General features: G+C 38.7%; 1 protein-coding gene across 5 annotated transcripts in view; it reads right to left on the reverse strand.

Annotated features, from left to right (window-relative positions):
* LOC149837351 (alanine--tRNA ligase-like) overlaps positions 1–27,851 on the reverse strand; it is a 172,619-nt gene that overhangs the window by 11,726 nt on the left and 133,042 nt on the right. For all 5 annotated transcript variants that reach the window (XR_016431900.1, XM_090005981.1, XM_090005980.1 and 2 more), the window contains exon 12: positions 19,940–20,041. Coding sequence is in view for 4 of the 5 variants with exons in the window: in XM_090005981.1 (XP_089862107.1) it covers positions 19,940–20,041 (102 nt within the window). In the remaining variant the exon portion in view is untranslated. The remainder of the gene's footprint in view (positions 1–19,939; positions 20,042–27,851) is intronic.

The following is a 27,851-nucleotide window of genomic DNA, read 5'->3' on the forward strand; positions in this document are numbered from 1 at the left end:
AACCGTCGTCTCATCCTATATGCTCTGGTCCATTAGACCCACTCGAGCATCTTGCCTGTGAAGGCGAAATGGTCACCATTTTATGTGATCTCAGCATTTTTCTAATAGCATTCATCGAGGTTGCCACAACCTCATCATCCCACCATCGTAACCCACATGGGACATATTTGTCCAAAAGTACGATCGTACCTTCCTAGAGGTACAACTACGATGGAAGGGCAACATAATGGTATATGATTCTTTTGGTTCCTATATGACATGTTTTGCTTTTCTGAGCAATTGGCCTGTGGAGGCCGATATTACCATATCAAAAATCAGCAAAGTATAGATTTCACCCTTCAATTACCCTCCATGATCTTACATAAAATTCATACCGTACCTGCCTTAAGGTTTGGTTATAATGGCAATTGCAGTGGTTTTGAGTCTCTTCACAAAATCTATCTTAAGCATGCAGTTTCAAAGGAACGAGCATGCATAATAGACAATTATGAGTTAAGTAATTGTACACGTAAACAGGCATGCCAAGTAAACTACTTGATTTTTTTCTAGAATGAGTCTACCCAAAGAATTTACATTATGCAATTTCAAAAAAAAATCACACAGAGTAAAACATGAATCAACACATACGCAAATATGCAAAAATAATTATTCTATCTCAGAAGTCTTATTTTATTTAGTTCATATACACTATTCGTGCGACTTTCCCCTACCTCGGGATGTCTTGCAGCTGCGTGCGTCTACGCGTGTAGATGATACGAGGCTCGGGCCGCGGAGCCAGAGCGAGGGTCCGATGCGAGGTCTGCAACAGTGCTATGTTAATAATAATGCGGAGCAAAAGAAGGACAATCCTGTCTATAGGAAAAAGAGAGGCAGCAGAGGTGTGCCCCTGCTGGCCGAAAACAGACAAGCGGTGGGGGAACAAGCCCCAGCCTAAACATATCGCAGTGGCAGGGGGTCACCCCTGCCGACGGCCACCAAGTGGCAGGGGCTGAGCCCCTGCCAACGGCACACAGTGGCAGGGGCTGAGCCCCTGCCGACAGCAAGGGATGGCAGGGGGCCAGCCCCTGCCGGAAGCATAACGATGGCAGGGGGCCAGCCCCCTGCCGAAAGCACAGGTCGGCAGGGGCCAACCCCTGCCGCCAGCACGAAGTGGCAAGGGCTGAGCCCCCTGCCGACAACACAGGTCGGCAAGGGCCAGCCCTGCCGACAGCACCAGACGGCAGGGGGTCCAGCCCCTGCCGAAGGCACAGGTCGGCAGGGGCCAACCCCTGCCGACAGCACGAAGTGGCAGGGGCTGAGCCCCTGCCGACAATACAGGTCGGCAAGGGCCACCCCTGCCGACAGCACCAGACGGCAGGGGGCCCAGCCCCTGCCGAAGGCACAGGTCGGCAGGGGCCAACCCCTGCCGACAGCACGCAGTGGCAGCAAAAAGGGGTGCCGCAGGGGCCACCGGTCCCCTGCCGGCACTCCGGCGATTCGCAGAGGGAGACGGGGACGACAGGGGTCGCGTAGGCCACCTGTCGGGGCCATGGCGACACAGAGAGGCGGTGGGAGGCCGCGGCAGTGGCTGTGAGCCACCTGCCGGCCTCCCGGCGAGGTGACAGGGAGGGGGGTCGCAGGGGCCTCAGGTCCCCTGCCGGCACCCCGGCGATCCCCAGCGAGAGAAGGGGACGACAGGGGCTGCGTAAGCCACCTATCGGGGCCCCGATGGTACAGGGAGGCAGTGGGAGGCCTGCGGCAGCGGCTGTGAGCCTGTCGGCCTCCCGGCGAGGTGACAAGGAGGGGGGGTGAGGAAGAAAAGAGGGAGGAGAAGAGAAGAACGGCGTACCTGGGGGGTGGTTCCCGGCGTCGGCGGCAGGCGCAGCAGGGAAGGAGACCGGCGCGGGGGAGGAAGCTCGAGAGGGGAGGCGTGCCTCCCCTCGCCCTCCTACGATGCTCTTAAAGAGCTAGGGGGACGATAAATGGGGAAACCCCGATGGGTTTCCCTTATCGGGTCACAGGCGGGGTGGAGGGTGCGGCGCACAGGGGAAAGGGTTTTAACAAAACCCTTTCTCCTGTGTCGGGTTATAAAAACCCTAAAAAAAAAAAAGGGTCCCGGGTCGGGTCCGGACCCGACCCGGCCCGGGTCCAAAACAATTTTTTTTTTTTTTTAATGCGGGTTTTACATCCTACCCCTCTTAAAAGAATTTCGTCCGCGAAATATTTATTGCCTTGAAGAATCAAAATACAGGTCAGGATATTTTTCCCTGATATCGTTCTCAGGTTCCCAAGTACATTCGTCAATTCCATGATGTTGCCACCGAACCTTTACAAAGGAAATGGTCTTTGATCTAAGCACTTGGTCACGACGGTCGATGATCTCCACTGGTCTTTCTTCGAATGTCAAGTCCCTTCTAATGTCCACATCATCATAATGAATGATGTGCGATGGATCGTGAACATACTTCCTCAATATGGATACGTGAAAAACATTATGGATCTGAGCATACTGCGGAGGTAACGCCACGCGATAAGCTGCTTCTCCAATTCGCTCCAGGATTTCGAACGGTCCGACGTATATAGGACTCAGCTTTCCCTTCTTCCCGAACCGAAATACGCTCTTCGTCGGAGATACCTTAACAAAAACCATCTCACCAATATCGAAGGTAAGCTCTCGTCGGCGTATATCTGCATAGCTCTTCTGCCGACTCTGAGCGGTACGGAGTCGTTCCCGAATCATCTGCACTTGTTGAGTATAGTGTTGCAAGACTATAGGTGCCTCCAATTTTCGCTCGCCAACCTCGTCCCAGTAAACAGGTGATCAACATGGCCTCCCATACAAAGCTTCGTATGGGGCCATCCCGATGCTCGCATGATAGCTGTTGTTATACGCGAACTCCGCCAAACTGATGTGGGAATCCCACTCTCCCTTCCAGTCCATCATACGGGTCCAAAACAATTTTTTTTTTTTTTAATGCGGGTTTTACACTGCGTCTGTATAAGTGATGAGTCCATGCCCTCTATGCAGGTTATCGTTCTTGCGATAAACAAGTCCATCTCCTATAGTTCCTTTTAAATAGCGTAGAATGCGCTTCACAGCTTCCATATGACCCTCCGTTGGAGCATGCATAAACTGGGATACCTGATTGACAGCATAAACTATATCAGGTCTGGTAAAAGTCAAGTACTGTAACATCCCCACGAGACTTCTGTTAGAAAGTGGGTTTGAATACATTAGGTTCAATAAAGAACCCATACACATGCCCATGAAGTGCGAATAAACCCATTAAAAGGAACAACACAAGCACATAATGTGCTAACACATAAACCCACACAAGGGGCAAAAATATGACATAAAGTCATAAGTTGAATATTATTGAAGAAGAAGGAAGAAGGGGGTATAAACCCCATACAATGGAGCATAAGCTCCTCTAAGAAGTAAAGAATACAAAGGGGGAGACCCCTATTTATAACACAAGAGAGGGGCCAAAAAGGGGGCTCCCAAAGGAGTCGTTGGGGGCTCCCCAACGACTCTTTGGGGAGCCTCCCTAGGTGGCGCAAACCACAAAAAAGGGAAAAATAAAAAATAAAATTAAAAATAAAATTAAAAATAAAATTACAAACATATTTCAAATGGAATATGCGTAAAAACTGTGAAATGTCTAAACTACCCCTATGCCTATAAATAGATAAATATATATTATATATATATATAATTAGGATAATACATATGCATATATACCATATATGAATATGTATTATCCTTTATATATATAAAATATATATAATATTACAATTGTCGAATGATACATTTTAACACCCCCCCCCTCAAGCTTTGCGTGGGGGGACGAAAAGATTGAAGAAAGCAAGAGGAAGAATCTCAAGGCTTCAAGAGCCTTCAGGACGAATGCCATTGTAAATGTCTCCCTCTAATGTCTTTAACGATGAGCACCTTCCATGATCTATCCAAGGTACTTCTTTTCCTCTTATCTTCAAGATCCTGAGGAACAACAACAAAGAACAAGTAAAAAATATCTTTGCACTTTACTCAAAAAAGAACATTCCTAACAAGGTGCAAAATTTATGCATAATAGGATAATTACTTTAGCATGAAAAGAAAATTTAGAAAACCAAAGTTTTCAAAATCATATATCATGTTTAAAGAGTGAGCGGAAACATATTGCAAGAATGCATAATGCATTCATAAAGTCCAATATTGGACAAACACAACCCCATAATGGGAGAATAACAAAATAGTCCACTAAGGGACACCACAATAATCCTACGAAGAGGCATAAGCAACATATACTTTATTGAATGAGATCCTAAAAGGTCATAAAGAGCATATGCATATATTATCATGAAATGAATTAATACGTAAAGGAATCATTAATGAACATGCTTCAAACATGTAATGAAGTGTCAAACAAGAGAAACGAAGTCTACAAGCATAGTTTAGACAAAAAATAAACACAAGAATTCACAAGGTTTTAAATCCATTTACGAGGCAAAACGAATAGTATTATTTGAGTAGAGAATCTTACCCCTTTAGGAAAATCTCACTCAATTGACAAAAAGGACACATTTTGCATACAAAAGTGGCCAAAATACCATAAGCACTTAATATATAGATTAAATGCCAAAAAATCAACTTGATTTTAAAATATGCATATCAAAAATATGATTCACTTGAATATCTTAAAACACAAGTCATGAATGAAATTTTGCAAATTTCAACAATAGTTCATCCATTACAAACAACTACCTCATTAGTCCTCCAAAACCCATAAATCAAGTGTATAAGCTACTAGATCAAGAATATAAATATAATGTCATTAAAGGCCAAAGACACACACAAAGGTGTGCAAAAGAATTTCTTGTCTACATATAATAATACTTGAAATGAGTGCATCTACGACAAGAACAAGAGAATACATGCCAACATGGACCAAAAGCATCTCTTGTCTACGTAAAAATACACTCAAAACCAAGTATGTTCAGCTACTATAACAAGAGTAACAAGCCAACCATGGGCTAAAACACAATACATTTCTTGTCTACATAAGATGACACTTGAAATGAGTGAAATAAGCCAACCATGGGCATACATCTCAGCGACTAGAGCAAGGACACAAACGTCAACATGGACTAAAATCACACACCATGGTGTGAATCAACGTGCCTTGTCTACATAAAATAACACTCAAGACAAGTGTGTTCAGCTACTAGACCAAGAGAGCAAAAGCCAACAAAGGGCTACCAACACACGAAGGTGTAATAAAATTCTTGTCTACATATGATGACACTTAGATAAGGGGCATAAAAGGAGAAGACTTTTGAGGTAATCAAACTTGTAATGACAAACATATATATAAATCAAACCTTGAATCAATAAAACAATATTCTTCAAAAAAAAGAATACCCATAAAAATAACATTTTGGAATAAACTATGTAAAAGTATCTTCAACAAGATACAACAACCGATAGAACAATATTCTTGAAAATAAATGTGTGAACATACGCACACCAAGAACATATGGAACACTTGTGCACAAAAGCACAAAATCACAAATGTGCAAATGCACTGATAATTTTCATAAACAATGGAAGGTTGAGCAATAATCCCTAAAACCTTGATTTCAATATGCCTTAAACATTTTAAGGTTTCAAACATCATATATCCATCACATTTATATATAAATAAGAGCATCCATAAGATCAATGGCCAACATCAAACTAGTGACACACTCATATACCAAATCATTCTAGAGTCCCAAGGTGCCTATAACTCACCTCAACCCCCATCTATAATATGGTAAGTGGACAATCTAAAAAGACATAACAACGAGTGTCACACTCATAATTAGAGATCATATACCAAATCATTCTAGAGTCCCAAGGTGCCCATAACTCACCTCAACCACCATCTATAATATGACAATTTGGACAATCTAAAATGATATAACACGAGGCCCATAACTCACCTCAACAAACATCTCTAATAAAACAATAATAAGGCCAAAACAATGATGCATTAAAGAAACATGTGATGGACACATATAAATGCCACAAAAAGGCAATAAACACTTTAGGAATCATTTTTCAAAGAAAAGAGGACCGATTAAAAATTGAATCAAAGGTCTAATATAATCAATCACAATAATATGCTTTATAACAACAATTTTGCATAAACATGAATTATGCTTAATCTTCAAAAGAAGTCATTTATACAAAAAAGACTTATTATGCAACTAACACAATTATGAAATATTAAGCAACATCATGCGTAAGAACCGATTTGGAAAAATCAAAAAGTCAAAAACAAGCCTCAACTATGATAGATATAAAGTGCAATTAAATGCACACCAAATGATAATAGATGCACTTTTATGCAATGCAAGATTTTTAAATGACAATAATCTTGAATAAGCAAATAACAAACTAAGGCCAATATAGGCATTCATAAAGATGGTGAAGTTTGAAAAATCTTATGAAATCCACTATTGTAACTTAAAAAATGATGCTCACAACCAATCTCAAAAGATCCACAAAGGGTTACAAGTATTAATGAATCGTTGAAGGATATTATGCAAGGAAAAAGATACTTACAAACAATCTTCTCACAACAACCATGAAATCTTCATAAAAGAGTATATACTCACAAGAAGATTATAAGGACCGAAAGACTCCTTAAAGAGAGCTCAAAACACACAAAATTCCCAAAGAAGGGGGAAACTCCACTAAAGTGAGAGAAATTCCAACAAAGAAGAATAATAGATTTGTTAAAAAAACCTTATGATAAAGTAAGATTGTACTATGGCATAAATCTATAAAATTAAACATTTATTGAGGAAAAATTCAAAAGCTTTTAAGTTTTATCAAAAAACATGACTTAATAGATTATTACGAACTCCTAATATAATAAGTACGCAACAAACATTAGTGAAGACCATAAATTTTATAATGAGACAAGCTCTTTAAATCAAATTGAAAAATCTTTTAAGAGTATAAAGATCCAAAGAAAATCACCATATTCCATAAGACTATTTTAAAACTTAATTCAACCGGATTAAAAAAAAAACTTTCTTAATTAAATGTTGCTCATATAAAAAGGACACATTGGGTAAGTGAATCAAAACTTATTAAGGAATTTAGCATTTTTCAAAAAACTACATCTCACAAACATTTTAATCTTAACATACCTTTCTTTAAAGATTTACAATATATAAAAGGTATTCTTATAAACAAAGTTAGATTTAAAATATAAATTCAAGGCTCCAATGGTCATAAATCTTTACCGACCCATTAAGTTTTGAGCAATCATATATCTAATTTTTTCGCCAAACAAGTTATCATTTTCAAATTTTTCAAAGAAAAACATACGAAAAAGATTCAATAGAGTATCAAGTAACTCAAATTTTTATAAAAAGACATAATGACAAAGAGTACACATAAAAAAAACATATTAAATTCTTCATACAATACTTAAGGAAATAGAATGCATACCTAATAACTTTAAGAAAGAAAAGAGAGAGAAATAAATACTTCACCATTTTTCTTTAAAAATTTCTTGAATACCACGCTTCCCGATGCACCAAAGAGCAACTCGATCTCAACCTTGCTCTGATACCATGTTAGAAAGTGGGTTTAAATACATTAGGTTCAATAAAGAACCCATACACATGCACATGAAGTGCGAATAAACCCATTAAAGGGAACAACACAAGCACATAATGTGCTAACACATAAACCCACACAAGGGGCAAAAATATGACATAAAGTCATAAGTTGAATATTATTGAAGAAGAAGGAAGAAGGGGGTATAAACCCCATACAATGGAGCATAAGCTCCTCTAAGAAGTAAAGAATACAAAGGGGGAGACCCCTATTTATAACACAAGAGAGGGGCCAAAAAGGGGGCTCCCAAAGGAGTCGTTGGGAGCCCCCAACGGTCACATTTGTGACCGTTGGGGGCTCCCCAACGACTCTTTGGGGAGCCTCCCTAGGTGGCGCAAACCACAAAAAAGGGAAAAATAAAAAAGAAAATTAAAAATAAAATTAAAAATAAAATTACAAACATATTTCAAATGGAATATGCGTAAAAACTGTGAAATGTCTAAACTACCCCTATGCCTATAAATAGATAAATATATTATATATATATAATTAGGATAATACATATGCATATATACCATATATGAATATGTATTATCCTTTATATATATATAAAATATATATAATATTACAATTGTCGAATGATACATTTTAACAACTTCTATACGTTGTAGGGTTCACACAAAGATGACCATCTTTAGAGCTCAGCCTTTGATGTAATACACTAGGAGTGCTGACTGGTTTGCAATTCGTCATATCGGCTTTTTCCAGAAGGTCAAAAGTGTATTTTTGTTGCATGAGTGTCAATGTGTCTTGTTGTCTGTTAACTTCCACACCAAGAAAGTACCGCAACTCCCCTAAATCTTTCATCTTGAAAGTTTTCATTAAAAATTGTTTCACGTCTTGCACATGATTATCTGAGCTCCCAGTGATCACAATGTCATCAACATATATAAGAAGAAGTATAACAATGTCTGCCTTTTGGTAAATAAAGATCCAGAGAGCATCTTCTAAAACCATAACTCTGAATTTGCATAGAGAAACTTTCAAACCAGGAACGGGACGCCTGTTTCAACTCATACAGAGATTTCCTTAGTTTGCACACCCAGGCAGTAGGATCCTTCTCGGCATAACCAGGTGGTTGCTCCATATACACTTCTTCCTTTAAAGTTCCATGCATAAATGCATTTTTAACATCCATCTGGCTAAGGCTCCAACCTTGATCAACTGCTAGGGATATGATGATGCGAATAGTACCCATTTTGACTACCGGACTAAAAGTTTCATCGTAGTCTTCACCATATTGTTGTGTGAATCCTCGAGCAACAAGTTGTGCCTTATATCTGTCAATACTTCCTTCAGGCTTATACTTTATTTTATAAACCCATTTTGAGCCAACTACATTCTTTCCTTCTGGCCGAGGGACTATTTCCCAAGTCTGGCATTCATGAAGAGCTTCCATTTCTTCATTCATAGCTTCAGTCCAATGACGGGATTGAAGAGCTTGATTAAAACAAGTGGGTTCATTCTGTTTTGTGAGCTGAGACATAACCAACTGGAAATCAAGGGAGAAGGTCTCATAACTCACCCATCGTTGAATAGGATGCTTAATGCGTGACGGCCTTTGAGCTAAATCATTGGCGATGCTTTCCACATTCCTCGGCTTTGTATTTTTGTCCCGTCTAGTGTATACCTGTCCAGAGAAACGTTCTACTGGGGGTGGCTCAACTGGAGATAATTCAACATGCATTTGTGAGTCATTCAACTCCCTACTCAAGCCAAAGGAAGGACAATTTGTTTGACATGTTTCTCCTGTATTAGCAAAAAGATTTGCGCTCATCCATGGATCATATACTTCTAATATTCGAGGTGGCAACGCTGCAGAGTCATTGGCCTGAAAATTTTGTTCGTCAAAAACAACATTTCTGGAGGTCCTAATACGTTTTGTAGTAGGGTCATAGCATCGATAACCTTTGTATTCATCTGCATACCCAACAAATCTGCACTTGACAGCCTTGTCCTGAAACTTATTTCGCAGAGATGAATCAATATGTACATAACATACACAACCAAAAACACGCAGCTCATCGTAAGAGGGATGTTGCCCAAATAAAGTATAATAAGGAGATTTCTGATCCAAAAGTGTCATAGGAAGACGATTTATGATATAAACAGATGTGCGAAAAACTTCTGTCCAGAGACTAACGGGCACATTGCTATCATGTAACACGCACATCGCACTCTCGACAATATGCATGTGTTTCCTCTCTGCAACCCCGTTTTGTTGAAGAGTATGAGAGCAAGAAACTTGTCGACTTATTCCTCTATCCCGAAGAAAGGCAATAAACGCGTTCGATGAATACTCTCCTCCACCATCACATTGTAAATGCACAATATCACAAGCAAACTTTGTTTTGACCATCGAATGGAATTCCCGAAATATTTGAAAAACTTCATGCTTGTTTTTTAAGAAATATATCCAAGTATAACAGGAATAGGAATCAATAAAGACAACATAGTAACGACTGCCAAAAAGAGAAGGAATAGGTGCGGGCCCCCAAACATCGGAACAAATAATCTCAAATGGTTTTGAAGCTCTTTTATTTATAATATGAAAAGGAAGAACATGGCTTTTGCAGAGTTCGCATGAAGAACATTTATTAGTATTATCAAAAAATGAACATAAACTAGACTCTAGAAGGAGACCATCAGATACAAGACTTTCAACGAAACCTCAACTATAATGTCCCAAACGACTATGCCAAATATCTGGCTTATTACAATGAGATGAATTAAAAACTTCCAATGAAGGAAAAAACAAAGACTCTGAAGGTGAAGACACTGAAGAATGCTTAGACGACTTCAACTGGAGGACTGGGACTGAGGGCGAAGACACTGAAGGAGTCTTCTTGAAGACGTACATGTTTCCTTATTGCTCCCCCTTAGCGAACGTCTCCTTCGTTCGTAGATCCTTAACATAAACAGAAGAGAGAGTAAATTCGACGGAAGAATTCATATCGTCAACAAGTTTAGCTACAGAAACAATGTTCTTTTTAATATTAGGAGCAAGAAGGACATTGGACAAGTGAAGTGAGGACTTTGACATAGGGATATGTGCATTGTCAGTATGACTAATGGAGTGATAAGTTCCATCTCCCGCAACTATACTACCTTTTTCAAAATAAGACAATAAGTGAGATAACTTACCCGCAATACCCGTAACATGTGTGGCGGCACCTGAATCAACATACCATTCGCCTTGTTCATTTTGCTTGATCGTCATTTGTGACAATGCTGATAACAAAAGTTGTTGCACATCTGTGGATGGCACTTTTGTGTCCACAGCAGTAGCTGATTTATTCTCAATTTTGTTTATTTTTCCTCTATTCTGTAGATTGAACCAACAATCAACTTTCACATGTCCTCTTTTATTACATAAGAAACAAATGGGCACTCTCCTCTGATTCCCTGTATTAAAAACCACTGAAATATTAGGTGTAGGCAAGATACCACGTCCTCCCTGCCCAAAACGTCTGTGGCCTCTGCCTCCTTGATGCCCTCCATTCCCTCATCCAAAACCTACAGAAGTGTCCATGGCCAAAACTGAATGAGGACGAGTCATTTCCTTCTGCCCTTTGCTTCATAATCATCTCATGCTAGAGAAGTTTCGCTTGGAGGTCGTCAAAAGTGGGCAAGTGAGGAAGGCATGATAAAGTTGTGGTAAACATGTCAAAATCAGGGCCCAATCCATTGAGAAGTTGTTGAACTTTATCTTTATCTGCAATAGCACTTCCAACAACAGCCAATTGATCAGTAATACTCTTCAAGCGGCCTATGTATTCCATGACTGACATGGAGCCTTTCTTCAAACTTTGAAATTCATTTTTTAAGTACATAACTCGGGCTTCTGATATCCGAGAGTATGTCTGAGACAGCTTACTCCACAGATCCGCCGCAGTGCAATCATCTGAAAGAGTAACCAACACTTCTTGAGGGAGTGTTGACGTAATATAAGCAACCAAAGACTGATCTCGCTTCCTCCAAGCTGTATACTCTGGATTCTTAATAGAAATGGTAATTGTGTCACCCTTCTCATCCTTGGTTTCCTGCAAAATAAGTCGTGGTGGTATAGAAACTAAACCATCTAAATGTTCATCGAGATCCTGACTCCGTATAAAAGGAAGGATTTGCCTCTTCCAGGTCAAAAAATTAGAATAAGTAAGTTTTTCTGTAACGAGCTGACTCAAGAAATTGGCAGAGGGACCGGATGACGAAGAGTAATCCATATCAGTGGAACAATGAATAAGCAAACAAGATGAATGAAAAGAAATAAACAAATTTGAGATCACTTAATCAATCAGTAAAACTTTAATAAGGCATATACATGTACTACCAAAAGTGTTGCACAAAGAACACTAAAACAACAATAAAGGAAAGGAAAAACTTGTGGAATCAAAAAGCTGGTTTGAAATAAAAAAGGGGACTGCAGTCGGTTTGTCTGCAATTCAAGGATGCAGTCGTTGATGTTTAAGAAAAGATGGAACCAATACAGATCTAAAGAACCAGTCGTTGATGTTGAGGAAAAAATGGAATCAACACAGACGATGGAATGAAGAAGATAAACAGATACCAATGAACGAGAATAACAAAAAATGAGTAACAGAAAAAAAAGTAACGATGAGCACACTGAAAGGAAAAGAGAAAAGGTACCAACTTTCAGAAGATGAGATTTTTAACGCTGAAAGGAAAAGAGAAAAGGTACCAACTTTCAGAAGATGAGATTCCAGATCTGTTGTTCATGCTGGAACTGTCCACGCTGGGACCTGTTCACGCTGATCAAGGGTGTTGTTCACGCTGATCAGGGGTTTCAGAAGATGAGATTTCAGATCTGCTGTTCACGCTGATCAGGGGCTTGATCTGCCAAGTTTCAAAACTTCTTCACGCACAGGATTAATCCAGCTCTGATACCATATCAGATTTGCTTTCGTATGTATCTGGTTCAGCTTCCACAGGAAACAAGGAGAGAGAGAGATAGAGAGGGATGCACAATGGCTGGGGCGGCACTCAATAGCTTCAAAATCCTAAACATTATAAAGTAAAACATATACAATGATATTACAAGAATGTCATTAATGAGGTTATATTGAGCATGTGTTTCATTTAACATGCGTATGGATCTGGATCCAGATCCATACGCAAACTGTATTTTAACAGTCAACACATCAGATCAGACCAGATACCTTCTGACCTATATCAAAATGTTAGGGTTTGGTTACAAATATGAAAACCCAAATAAAAATATGTCTCGATATGGGGTTACATTTTCAAACCCAACTAGATGTGTTCAGGTCTGACCACTGCATTTAGGAATCAAGTCCATCCAAGTAAGCTCACCTGATGAAATGACAATCTACTTTTATGTGCTTAGTTCTCTCATGGAACTCTAGATTTTTGGCTATGTGAATAGCACTCTCACAGTATAGTGTAGTAGCATCCTCATTGGTGACCCCCATATCTTGTAATAACCATCTTAACCAAGTAATTCTGCAGTAACCTAAGCTATTGCACAATATTCTGCTTCAGTTGTGAATAGAGAAACTCTTTGTTGCTTCTTGCTCTTTCATGATATTAAGGACTCCCACAAAAATATACAAAAGCCAGTTGTACGCCTATCATGAGAAACCCCTTCAAAATCTGAATCACAATATTCTTTTAACTCCCAAGTAGACAAAGCTGAGAAGAATAGAGCATAATGCATTGTCTCTAATATATCTAATGATCCTCAAAACTGCTGACAAACGACAGGATCTGAGAATTGGCTCACCACATGTGCTGTGAAAGTGATAGCTGACCTTGAAATGGTTAGGTACTATGTCACATAGGTGCGGGTGCTGATGCAGATGCGGCAATTGGGTGTGGGGAGTATATATATATATATATATATATATATATATATATATATATATATATATATATATATATATATATATATTAACAGTTTTAAGTTAACACTACGTGTATGTGTGTGCATTTATGTATTTATATATATAATATAGATAAAAATGGACTTGATTAGGGTTAACTGAATCTACTTTTAGATAGAAATGAACCTCAGTGTGAAGGACTTCACCTAACACAAAGGAAGTTGTGTCCAAGTGTCACACTCGCCTGGGTGAGGGTGCGGTGCCCTATTAGAAGAGTATGTGTGACATAGGTTAGGTAGATCAAACTCCCTACCAATTGCCTATACTTCGCCGTAATAATGCTTTAATTTGCAATTGTCTTCCATGGGAGTGTCCACATATTTCTTATCATCTGCAAGTCTTTTCTTATTAATCAAATATGTTGCATACTCATGTCGAGTTAATCATGACCTTGTCATCTACAATAATAATCATATCATCCACATATAACAAAAATATCCACTGCCCTTTGATAGAGGAAGCAACAAACAATGCAGGATCATGAAAACTTTGCTTAAACCTCAATCTCATGATTGCATTACTGAACTTATCAAACCAAGCTCTTGGAGCTTGCTTCAAACCGTACAAAACTCTTCTTAGCTTGCATATTCTGTCCTCTTTATCGACAACTCCTTAAGGCAATTTCATGTCTACTTCCTCTTTCAAATCTACATTAAGGAAGACATTCTTGGCATCCATCTAACATAGATCACACCTTCTAACAAATGTCAATGTCAGTAATATTGTGATGGTAGTCGTATGAGCTACAAGAGCAAAGGTCTCAAAAAAGTCTATCTCATATTGTTGATTGTATCCCTTTGCTACAAGTCGAGCTTTATACTTCTCTATTGACCCATCAGACCTAGTCTTGATTTTGTACACCCACTTGAATCCTACTACATTTTTTTCCATCTAGCAACTTTTTTAACTCTCAGGCTCTCATTCTCTCTAGCTCTTCCAACTCTTCACACATGGCTTTCTATCACAGCTTCAACATAAGACTTGGGTTCATGGTAAGACTGAATCATGGCTAAGAAGGTTTGGTGAGTAACAAAGAAAGACTAGTATGAAACAAAGCGAGTAGGAGGAACAAAAGAATGAGTAATTTTATGCACCTGGAAAAAGGAAGGAGGTTGCTCATCAAGATCGACCTGAGGAACATTGGGATGGTGCTTTATTTCCCTGAATATCTGATTGGGAACCCCTAATGATCTTCTACTATAGCTGACCCACTCTTTCTCCTTTTCTTTTTCAGACTCTTCAGGAAAGGGAAGTAGAAATAAGAAGGTAGACTCAATATTTTTAGTGTGACACTCACCCTTAAAATATGGCATACTCTCTAAGAACTCTACATGTCTAGACATCCAAACTTTCTTACTCACGGGATCAAAGCATTTGTATCTTTTTCCCTTTAGGATATCCAATAAAGCAACACTTGACAAGCCTAGAAGATAGCTTATCTCTATGTTGATGGGATAAATACAAAGCATGTACTCCTGAATACCTTCTGCATGTCATAATCTGGATCCCTTTCAAACTTCTTACATGGAGATGACTTTACAAGAACACTTGATGGCATCCGATTCACCAAATGTGATGCTACTCCTACTGCTTCTTCTCAAAAAAAATTAGGCATATTTTTGTTGAACAATAAGGGTCTAGTGGTTTGAAGTATATGTTTATTTTTTTTCTAAACAACTACATTTTGTTCTGGTGTGTAAGGACATGATCTTTGGTGACGATTCCTTTCTCCGTTAAGAACTCTTGTAGATTACATCCCATCCCGAATTGGCTATGAAGCCTACACATAAATGATATATATAGCATGTTGTAGAGATACATCTATTTGCATTTGAATATTACACTTTATTATGTTCTGACATGACATATTGAGGCATGTATGAACATCATTGGACTTGTGCATGGATATTGTTTGAAAAATGAACTAACTGTTGAAATGAATTGCTGGATAATGCTCTATGGTGAGCTTGGGTGGGTTGTGACCCCACATTGTGAGAAGAAATCTCACTTAGAAATGCAAACATCCACACACTAAAGATCCTTGTTGTAGTCTTCACCGACGAGGTGCTCATATGTGATAAAGGTGCCAAAGCATGTGAATTGGGTTGGGCAATACCATGTCATGACATGTATACTACCCTGAGAAGAGTATGAAGGCTATTAAGCCTATGAGCCTCGTGAAGCGAGGGCACGAAATACTAACTACCCTAATAAAGATGAAACTGCTTATGTAACTCATTCACACTATGGTCCACCTTAGAAAGGGTGGAACAGTACAGCCCCAAGTGACGATGTTGCATGTAGGTTTGAATTATATGTCGTAACGACTTGAATTAAGGAGCAAAGAAGTCCTTGACCTCTAGTCACTCAGAGTTAAGAAGGTCGAGGTTGCCCAAAAGTGGTATAACTCAGTTGTAGCAGTAGTAGTGGATTGCAATCTGGTTTGCCCTTGTGCCAAAAATCTCTCGGTTATGGACCGCAGACTTGGATTTGTTTATCCGATCAGTAGGTGAGCAAAGAACCCTTATCTTAGTTGCAAATTGAGTCTCAACATACACATAAAACTTTTTAAAATATCAAATAATTCACTCTTGTTTTTTTATAAAATATATTTATTTATATCTGGTAAAATCATCAATGAATGTCACAAAATATATGGACCCGCCTTTGGACACCACAAAGGGATGGACCCCAAACATCATAGTGAACAAGATCAAAGGGTGAAGATTGTACCTCTCTAGGACTAAACGGGAGAGCATGACCTTTGGATAACCTACAACTCTCACAACATCTAACCTCATCAGACACACATGAACTACTACCTAGGATCCCTGATGACAACACATATTGCAACCTGGAGCTAGAAACATAACCCAAAAGTTGATGCCACAAAACAGATGACTCCAAAACTGCAACACAACACTATGATGACCTACTCTAGAATTATGGTCCAACTGATTAAGGGAGTAGAGATGGTCTCACCAATGTCTAGTCTCAATCTTTCTCCCTAATGACCGATCCTACACAAAGTAGCAGTCAAGGGTGTAAACAACATAATTGTACTGGGTAATTTGGCCAACAAAAATTAAATTCACAGTAAGAGACTAAGAAAACTTTAGGTACATTAAGCTTTTCACTAGAATTAGAGGCAAAGGTAACTGAACAAACTTTAGAGACATTCATGAGGGACCAATCTGTTATGTAAAAGGTGCCACAGCATGATCTACACTCGACTAGTATAGGCTCATTTGCAGTCATATAACATGACGCTCCTGAATCTATTAGCCAACCAAAACCATCAATAGGGATACTTGCAAAAGGACAACAAGAGGTACCCAAGGAGGAAGTGGCAGCTTAAGAAGCCAATAAAGAGAGTTGTTGAATATGCTACTGCAGTTGATCAAGTTGTGAATGTAAAGATGGCAGAGTGTCAGAAGATGCAACTGCTACTCCTTCATCCTTCACAATGCTCTTATCACCAACACTATCACTGAGCTTCCTCCCATTCAGAATTGCACATTTCTTTTTTATGTGCCCAATCTCTCTGCAATATTGGCACCTAGCTCCAATCATATCAAATTTGGGTGCCCTAGCCTTTGCACCCCCGAAACCACCTAATTGCTTGGATGCAACCATGACTAAATCACCAATAGAGTAGGTCTGAAGAGACTTCATCTTAGTCCCTTCTGCAATAAGCTCAGAGAAAGCCTGTGTATGGAGGAAGAAAGGTCTTGTGAATGATGGCACTCCTCACATTCTCATACTTTGAGTAAAACCCCATGAGAAACTCTATTATCATCACCGTCTCCTTAGCTTGAGTCTTTGCATCCATACAAGCTATGTAGTCCTTGCACTTATCATATTTTTTATTGCTTTCATTTAGATCTAGTGAGTCCCACAAGTGAAATTTCATAATAGACTTATTTCCTTGCATCAAGGATTGTAAGTCTTGCATTAATTAATAGTGTATTGCCCAGTTTTCTTGCATGTATGCTTGCTTCAGATAGCCCCATGCATCCATGGATTCTTTACACTTAGAAATGTTCATAGCAATCCTCTGTTTTACATAACCAAGAATCCATGACTTCACCTTCACATTATTCATCTTTCATTCCTTCATAGACGAATCATAATTCAGATCCCCGATCATGGGCCTCACAACAGTTCCATCAAGATACTCTCCTAAACCTTTTCCATTAACCACAACTACCATGAAATCGGACCAAAAAGCATAGTTGTTCCCATCAAGCTTTACTGGTGTGAGTTGTATAGGATCTCCTTTCTCCATACTCTTCACAACCCCCTTACTACAATACTCAAAAAGCTGCACAAATCTAAAATAGATGCAAAACAGGAACTACAAATATGCAGCAACATGGAAATCTCAGCCTACAAAAGAAACAAGCACAATATCCCAATGTGCTAGTTAAAACACTCAACCCAAGAGTGCTCAAATCTAAACACAAGAACAAGAAACACTAATTATGCAAACAATCTACCAAGGAAATTGCAGTTTATCCACCTAAATAGATCTGCTCACTCCCAGAATGATACAGCAGAAGTATATCATGAAATCAGTTGTAAACACCTCAAAACTTCAACAAGATTCAATATACATCGCAAAACTGAGCACAAAACTAATACTGAGGCACTCCCAACTCAAATACGACATGAACAGAAGCAATCCAAACCCTTAATAACCAAAAACCAGATCAGATTTAAGGGTTTTCTTAAAACTGGGCAGAAATTTTCAAGAAACTCAGAAATTCTTGAAAAAATCACCAAAATTCCAATATAAGTCCAAATCCAATGGGGTTTGATTCATAGACCTTCTAAAATCAAACCCTAGCAAGTTCCAAACTCAAATTAATCAAAACAGACCATATTGAACCAGTGGTTCCTCAAGGAATGACATCAGCACAGGTACCAAAACTGAGATTGAATGCTTCTTCCAAATTCTCCTCCCCAATAATCAGATGTGCCTCTTCAATGTGAATCCTCACTCTGATACCATCTACAAACTGTAAGAATCATGAAGAGAGCACAAGAAAACGCAATGGGAGAAGAGAGAAACTTAAAGCTTTCATTTCATGTAAAGAAAGAATAGAATACAACAGATATAGGGCTCGACCCTTCTAGTTACACTAGCTGACAAAAATGGTTGACTCTGCTCTTTAATGCCATGTTACAATATCACCCCTCTAGAATAAACATATGTATAAAATAGGGGGTAGCACACCAAAACCATGATACATGGATATTACATTTCCTCGACAACCTGATCCAGTTTCTGGTAATTCAGGTTGGTGTTTGGAATTTTTTTGGTCAGGTAAGGGTCTTCTCATATCTGACTCCAACCTGTTGACAACCCTAGTCTCAATGATTCAGCTACTGGAAATTAATAAATATAAAAGAACATAAATTTTAAGAGAACAAGAATGAAACAAAGTACTGCTGAAGGTTTGATGAGGCCTGGTGCAAATTGGCTTTCCCAGCACAAAAAACTTGCATGCTGCAACATTATGCACCAGATTTCAGTCTGATATTTAAGCACAGAAAGCCAATATGGGCTTACTATTTCAATTCCATCTATTAAATAAGCCATGTGTGTGTGTGCACTGTAAAGTAGGAGTATTGTTCTTATAAAGAGTTGGAAATTGTTAATGGGCATTTGTCATGCACGTGTATGTATGTGTTTCTTATATTCACTTCAAACGCAACAGTACCACCTGTGCCTTGAAATGAAAAATCAAAACACCAAATTTGATGTCATTAGTTCTGGTACAATCTTAATACACTGGCATTGGAAGCAGACCAATGTTGATAGGTGGGATATATGAATCTAACTAATTAATTATTGAAACACTGCCTTTCAGAATTAGTTTACACAATTAATGATGAAATAGATACTCATTGACAAACTGGACTAACAGATGACTTCCAGATTATTTGAACAGGAACAAAAGAGATTGTTGCAGTCAGAACCAGAGTGGTTTAGAGACCAACTTATCTTTTGCCAGCCTTTATTTCCTATAGGAACTACTCATATGCCTTCTTCAGCTCCAAATGATACCATACACCTTTTTTAGCTTCCCATTCAAATAGTATTTTTTATAACAGTTATAGACAGATTTAAGGCAATTAATTATAGCAAAAAGAATAGAAGCCTATGCATGCAGGAAAAGTACTAAAGAATTTAATATACAAAATTTGGCAACATAACATTAAGTACATTTTCAATTTGAAGCCTCATATCAATATACCAGTTCTAGCTTTACTGAAAAAATAGGTTAAGCTTCAGGATGAACTCATAGAACAACCAAATCACATTTCTCCTGCACATTAACATGTGCATACTAACCTGGTTCCATATAAACTTGCTGTTATCATCTGTTGGAGCAACCCCCCTCTTGTGCAATTCAGAGGTTGCATCAGCATCCATGACAATGGCATCTCCAACAAGCTGGCCCAACCAAAAACGAAAGAGAGAGAGAGAGAGACAATTGAGTGCTCAGTCTGTTTCATGTAGATGAATTATATTTTGTGCAGTAAACATGACAGAAATGCTTAATTAGAATAAAAACTACCTTTTCACAATCAAAATCAAAGGAAAAAAATCCATGGAAGCCACCTTGTGATTATCGCTGATAGACTACGTCACACAAATACTCCATTTTGGCCCCTGTACTGAAACTTCATAAAAATGGTTGTATCCCCCTATCCACATGTAAAACCCGCATTTTTCCTGCATTCCATTTGAATTTTTAACGAGAAATTATTAATTTGGAGCCTGGGATCCAAGTTTTAATCCAGGATCCATATAGAATATCATATAAAGTGTACCACATATATGAAATTTAACGTATGGATTCGCAGTTGGATCCATTTGGATCCGACCGGCGGACCCACTTCGGTAAGTCATCACGGATCCAACTCAAAGGGGGCTTCCGGGTTTCGGGTCCGGACCCGAGCCGCGCCCCGTGAACTGAAAAACATAAAAGTAAAAGGAAGGCCCGATAAGTGGGCTGCTCGATAAAACCTGTTGGGGTTCTTTCAGAACCCTAGCGGGAGTCCGTAATGATGCAAAGGGGAGAGGGAGCACTACGCAGCCGCCGGGGAGATCTCACTTTTCGGGAGGCCACCCTCCTACAAATGGGGTCATGAATCCCTCTTCCTCCCTCACTCTCCTCTGCCTCTCGTCTGGTCTCTCTCTCTCGGCCTTCATCCTCTCGTTTTGTGTGCGACAACAGGACACTGCCGCTAACCTCCTTCTCGCAATAGTAGCAACCCAAACGCCGGTCAAAGTAGGATCTCTGTGCTTTTCTTTTGGGTATTGAGGGTGTCGAGCATGTTGAAGTGGGTTACAGGGAAGCCCTCACTCGAGCGTATGGGGTTCCTCCGATTTTCGGTCGCTCTGGAACCCTGACTCATGGCTGACGGAAACCCCAAATCGGAGTTGGGGGTTTCGATAGTTGCGAAACCCAAGAGTTGGAAATTTGGGAATCCAAAATCCCAAACCTCTGATTTAGGAAATTTCGGATTTTTCCCACCATTAAAAGGTAATTGGCTTTGGTATTTTGCTAAGTATGGAAGGGGGAAGGGGTTTTCCCAGGATGAGTTCAAATTTCTGAAGAGAGTAGATGTCTTGAAGTCATGGAAACCGAGATTTCCCGGTCTCCCTGAGTGGTGATCTTCGACGAAAGTTTTATTGATAGGGCGAGGGGTAGCTGAGCTGCCTGATGATGGTTGCGTGTGCTTTAATTTTTTCATGCACATTGTATCTGAATAAGCGTTATTGTTGTCCTTGCCTCTAAGACTTATCTGTGAAGGATAGCATGCTTCGTGAAATCCTAGTTAAAGTTGGATTCGGTAATTTTTCATGCTTTAGTTCAGTCAGTTTTACAACGTTCCCATCAGTAGTCTGTCATGTTTCCCTTTTTGTTCTCTCCTGACATTGTTCTGAAATGAATTGTCTTTTGCTTCAAGTACATAATCAAACTTGCTTAACTGGTAAATAGGTTATTAGTAGGAATTGAATTGTTGCATAAATCCATGGCAAAATTTTGTTTCTAAGTTAAGTTCCGGGCCCAAGCTGTACGCCGCACACTGTTTCGATTCTGGTCATTCACTATGATTTTCTGTACATAGGGTAATAGGGATAGCACGGTTGTATAAGGCGGGTTAGGAGTATGCGATGAACTTGAAAAATGTGTACGCTCGGGAAAAGTGATGCTTGGTTAAGTGCATCATAGATTCCTATGCACGTTGAATTATTAGATGGAATCACTTGTGTTTTAATCGATCGTTAAATTGTTGCAAATGTACTAATGAAATATATATATATATATATATATATATATATGTATATTGTGTTAGCATAATGATAAGAATGGATGTCTGCAGCTGGATCAGAACATGTGCATATTTTTTTTTTTACATGAGTAATCAATGACAACTTAGCTGACTATTATAATGATTTTCGATTTCACATGAAGCTGCCTGTACTCCTTATTTCCAAATGTCATGTTAATTGCCTGTTACTATGATATTTTGTTTTATATGAAATTTCATATTTAATCTGATGTTTACTGTCTAGTTAGCTGCCTATTATGATGAGATTTTGTATCATAGGAAACTGCATATTTATCTTATGCCTGTGTAATTGTACATTAAGCAGGGATTCAACCTCCTACTAGGTTGCATGTCAAGCTGATCCTTAATGCCTTTTTTATGCATAATGAGGGGCTATTCAAGTTATTATTTAGCTGCATATGAAATTGATATACACAAGTGGGTTATAACACGCTTGAGATTTCATGGTATGATCCCTAGCTGAATCAGTTTGGTCAACATAACTAAATGGATACCCAGCGCGGGTACTTGGACTGTTAGCCTGTGTGCTATGGCAATAAAACTGATAAAAAATTTAATCTTAAATCTTGTGTGCTTGGCTGGTTTAAAGGTACCAGAGCACTCTGAGTGGGTTTGTGCAATCAATATGAAAAAAAGTTGGGATGTGTAGGTCTTAATAAAATGACTAAGGTTGAGACCTACTAATATGATAGTAGGATGTAGTTTGGGGCAATGCCCCTGTGCTTTGGGTAAATTAAAGAAATAAAAGATCAACCCACTCAGATTCGGGCTTACCTTGGAGAGGGTAGGTGGTACAAAACTCCAGGGACATGTGTTTAATTGTTCAAGATAAAATGACTCGTTGGTCCCCAGTCCTCGGAGTTGGGGAAGGACCCGGACTACCAATATGTCCTAGGTGGTAGCTCTTTGTTCTTCTGCAGAAATTAGGGATGCAACCTGTTTTGGTTTTGGCATTTGGGAGGTTCTCTCAGTTACTGACCGCTCCCTTAGGATTTACAGTTTCGGTTAGAACGTTCGGGTTAATAAAACACCCATGAATAATAAATCTCCGAATGTTCTCTTCCGTTACGGGTGATTTGGTTTGCGTGTGCCCGCGGGATAAATAAAGATAAACATTAATTAGCACAATTTAGGTATCACACTGAGTAGTATGTTTGAAACTTGTAGTTTACAGTTCAATATTTCTTCCTGAATATATTTCTTTACCTGCAACATACTTTAGAAATTATAACATGTGAGATGTTTAAATCATGTTGATGTGTAGCTAAATGGTATCCCTGTAAATGTTGTGGTTGTTGGTTAAATGATATTTTATTGTATAGCTTCTTTATTTGATCCTGTATATGCTGAAAATCACCCTCGGCACCCACATCACATACTTGACACATGATATATCTGCAAGAAAGGTTACAGGAATTCCTACTTAGACAGTTGTAGTCTAATTCCTAAAATTTATCATTTTTTATGTGAAGAGTAGCGTTTATGGGAGATGAGGCATTGATCGAGACTTGATTTACTTGTTCCTGGGCGGTCCTACTCACTTTCGGATTTGATTTTGTTTGAGTCACATAATGTGGAAACTCTGATGATTAATTCCATTATTAGCGAAATGAAAATAAATTGTGTGGTTTGCTCTTACTTTCTTGTATCGTTCCGGAATGCTTAACCTTAAAATTTTTATTTGTTTTCGCTGTTTAAAAAAAAAGAAAAAAATTTGGGTTAAAATTTCGAGGCGTTACACCGCATCTGTATCCATGTGAATAGCTAGTAGGAGCCAGTGAAAGGTGAAGGCTAGCATGGGCTGGACAAGGATCCTTCCTCAAGGACAACATGCTGAAACTTGCCCTTGACAGGCAAATGGTCAACAATGATAGCCTTTGAAGTTTGAACCATTGCCACAATCCATAAAGTAGCATGGCATGATTTTCCGAGGGAACTTGTGCCCCAATTGCTCTTCAACATGAATTTTAATATAGGTGACCCAACATGTGAAAGATATGTTAAGAGAAATGAAGAACAAGCTAACAATATCGGGAAGCGAGTTCTTGAATGGTCCCCACATGACCATCTTCCCTGCTGAGCAAACGTGGAAAAAAGTGGTCAACGTATGAGGTGGCGGCAAAAATAATTGATGACACTTCTGGGATGAAAGCAATGCATGTAGTTGAAGCCTCTCCACTATGGTTTTGTGCAATTCAGAACTGAATGTTCCAGAGCTTGTGCACCCTACGACCAACCTAGTGACAGAGAGTTTTGAATAAGGACTCCAAGGTTGGCGCTGGTCATATAAGGTGTCACTTGGTTTTCATTTCACCTCTAGTGACTGCTTGTCACCATCATTATACATCTCTCTTATCATAAAATTTTCCTTAGATTGGTCTCCCCAAAAACAGCTGGTGGAGGGAACACCAGTATGGTCCAAGGAGATAACTGCCCATTTTCATGCGTTTGGTGTTATCTAAGAACTCAAAACCAAGTCTTCCAAGAAATGAATCATGTCAAGAAAAAATATGACAAATAAAAAGGGAAAGTCAGGACTTCTTGATGTCCATGTGGAGGAAGCTGAAAGTTGATTGGAAACAAATTCAGAAGCAAGCTTCTTAAACAAAAAAGGTGGTCAAGAAACACCATCCTTCATACAAAATTCTAGAATATAAAGCAGGAAGGATGTGAGAAATGCATGGGCAGTACTTGGAAACATGATTAGAAGTGTAAGAAATATGATGTGAAGTTTACTTTCCAAGTGCTTCGTATATTCAAAGCATACTCTTCTCAACTGAAGGTGGCATTTATGGTGACCCTGTCCTAAGTCATGGTAAACCCAAGTTAGAAAATTTATCTCTAGATTATTTTAATAAAATAAATCAACAGACCAAGAAAAGCAGAGTGTGAAGCAGCCCTACTAGACCTTTATACTAGCATAGGGTAGCATATGTGAGTGTGTTGGATGCTTACTTGATAAAACTGGACCCAGCCCACGACCCACCTACCATAAGCTTATTTGAGCGGAGATACTATGGTAGGAGTGACAATTTTTTTTGGATTAGGGAACTCAATAGCTTTCAGATCTGATAGCTATCCATATCTAGATTCACTAATGATCATACACATTTACTTGTAAATGAAAGAGGAAGGTGCATATTTTGTAGCAAAAGACTGTATGTTTGAAACCAAATCAAGACTTTAATCTTGGCAAGTAACCAAAGGCTCATCCTAATTGACCATAGAACTCGATCTGCCTATTAAACCATGTCCAAACGCACGTACATGCACTGCAACATTACTAGCATGGAAGCCATTTTTTTTACAAAATGCAAGTTATCAAAAGATACTATGACAGCCTTTCCGAAATTTTATTCATTTCCCTGATTGTGAAAATCAAATTTCCAAGAATTGAGTGCAGCCTCAAAAGGAAAAAAGAACCAAAGTTTATAGAACAACCTGACCTCGAATATCATCCATGCTGCTAATCACATTTGTCTACTGGAGATTTGAATGGCAACTTCTCAAATACTTATTAGAATGAACATTGTACTGACTATTTTCTGAAAAAACTAATGAAAATGTTCTTGCAACTATCCTTAAAAACATGGTCATAAATATGGCCAATATTTTGAAAATGTTGGGATTTTATCGCCGATATTTTCAAAGGACAATATTATACTGAAAAAACAGAGATTTTCTTAACAACACCTCTTTTGAAAATGTCACATTTTAACCAATATTTAGGACTGTCAATGTGTCGGTACCCGATCAATCAGGGTACACCCGACCCGCCCAAATAACAAAGTGTTGGGTTTGGATTTCACCGAGTCATGGAAATGAAATCTCAAACTCAGACCCGTATAATTTCGAAAGTTTACTTTTACTTAAAATACATTATACATACAGTCGGGTCAGTACCCAGCAAAAAAACTGGGTCAGGTCGGGTACCAGACAAAAATCATAACCCAAATCCGGCTCGCATATTGGTCGGTTCGGATCAGGTACTTGGTACAAACCCAGCCCACGGACAGCCCCACTAATATTAACATAACAAAAACACTTTTTACATAGTTTTTTATGTTATCTAAAATTATATATGCTAATATATACCGACATTTTCCCAAGATTTTCCTAACAAAAACTCGGTTTTTAGTATATAACGAGATTTTCCCTTTGTCGATATTTCCCAAGAATGACAATGGTGTACTGCAGTCGTATTTGTCCCTTGAAAGTATGAAGATACCCCGCCTTCCAACCTCCCACAATTACCATCTCCAAACATAATACTATGACTTCCCTTTCCTTCCTATCCACCTTCCAAGGATTAGCTCTCTATATGATAAATCACTGAAGGGGTTTCATCTAAGGCAAGCAGGCCAAACTAAAAAGCAGTAGGGAGAAAAACACCCAGCAAAAATGTTATAATTGTCTCATCGTGATTCAGATATAGGGGGTTTTGGTTAGCAAGTTGGAAACCGCTTGCATGTAAACTCTCCACGATAAGGGGGATAAGCTAGGTAAAAGGCCTAGCCCCCTTACTAGTCATGCAGAATTGAATTAAAATAGCATCTTCAAGCAAAATTTCAATCATTTTCTAATGGTTGTGTTAGAATCTACATGGTTCTTTTGGTAATTGTGGTCTTAGAGGTATTTTGGTAATTGTGGTTCGCGATATGCATAGGTCATACATATGTATTTTATTGCATTTTTCTGTATTTATTTTCTATTTTGTGTACCCTTTTTGAACAAGGGTAGTTCTGTAAAATAACTAGTCCTAGCTAGCAGTTGGGTTTAACTCAAGGTTGCCAGAAAGGGAAATGAAAATAGGAAACATCTTGGGAAACGGAAACAAAAAATGAGGTTTTTCATGTGCATATGAAATGGGAAACAAGAAACAAATGGGAAACGTTTAACAAAAAAACTTACCAAACATAAGAAATATGTATCCCATAAAAGGGAAATGCTTGAGAAATACAAGGGAAACCTGTGGAAAACGCATAGAAAACATGTTGGAAGGAGGGGTATGACAATAAATGTCAATGACAATAAATGTTCTAGTTGTCTCTTACGTAAGAGTCATGTTTTACCTTTTCATTCTATCAATAAAAGAGCTTTAAGACCTTTTGAGATTATCTGTTATGATGTTTGGGGGCCTGCCCCCAATTGCTTCTGTATCTAGAACTAGATATTACCTTATATTTGTTGACAGTTATTCTCATTATACTTGGATTTTCTTTATGAAACACAAGTCTGAGACCTTCAAGTTATTCCAAAATTTTCACTCTTTTGTCAAGAATCAATTTTTTGAAAACATTCTTTGCTTCCAATGTGATAGAGGAGGTGAATTCTCTTCAAGTGACTTTATTAACTTTCTTCAAGGTAATGGAATAAGGAGAAGGGCGTATTGCCCTCGTATACCTCAGCAGAATGGGATTGTTGAAAAAGAAGCATCACCATATTGTTGAGAGTGCAATGAGTATAATACATGATAGTAATCTTCTGATTACTCCATGAACAGAAGCCTTTCATTCAGCAGTACATGTGATAAATCGATTGCCCATGACTATTATGGAGAACAAGTCTCCTTACTTTTCCCTATTTGAAGTTCATCCCAACTATCATGATTGGCGTGTGTTTGGCTGTGTATGTTATGTTCATATTTACATAAGTTTCAGGACAAGGCTTTGAAGTGTAGGTTTGTGGGTTATGCAGATAACTATAAAGGATACAGGTGCTATGATCCCATGAGCAAGTGCATCAAAATATCAAGAAATGTTATCTTCGATGAATTAAATTTTGATCATCAACGCATCACTTCTTCTGAATCAAATTCAGAAGTTGAAGTCTATCATCCTTGGTTGAATTCTGAACTTTTCTCAAGTACTAATGATATTTGTTCTTCATATTGTTATCAA

The sequence above is a fragment of the Nuphar pumila genome, chromosome 5 (genome assembly GCF_984573655.1).
Source record: "Nuphar pumila chromosome 5, dmNupPumi1.hap1.1, whole genome shotgun sequence".
Lineage (NCBI taxonomy): Eukaryota > Viridiplantae > Streptophyta > Magnoliopsida > Nymphaeales > Nymphaeaceae > Nuphar > Nuphar pumila.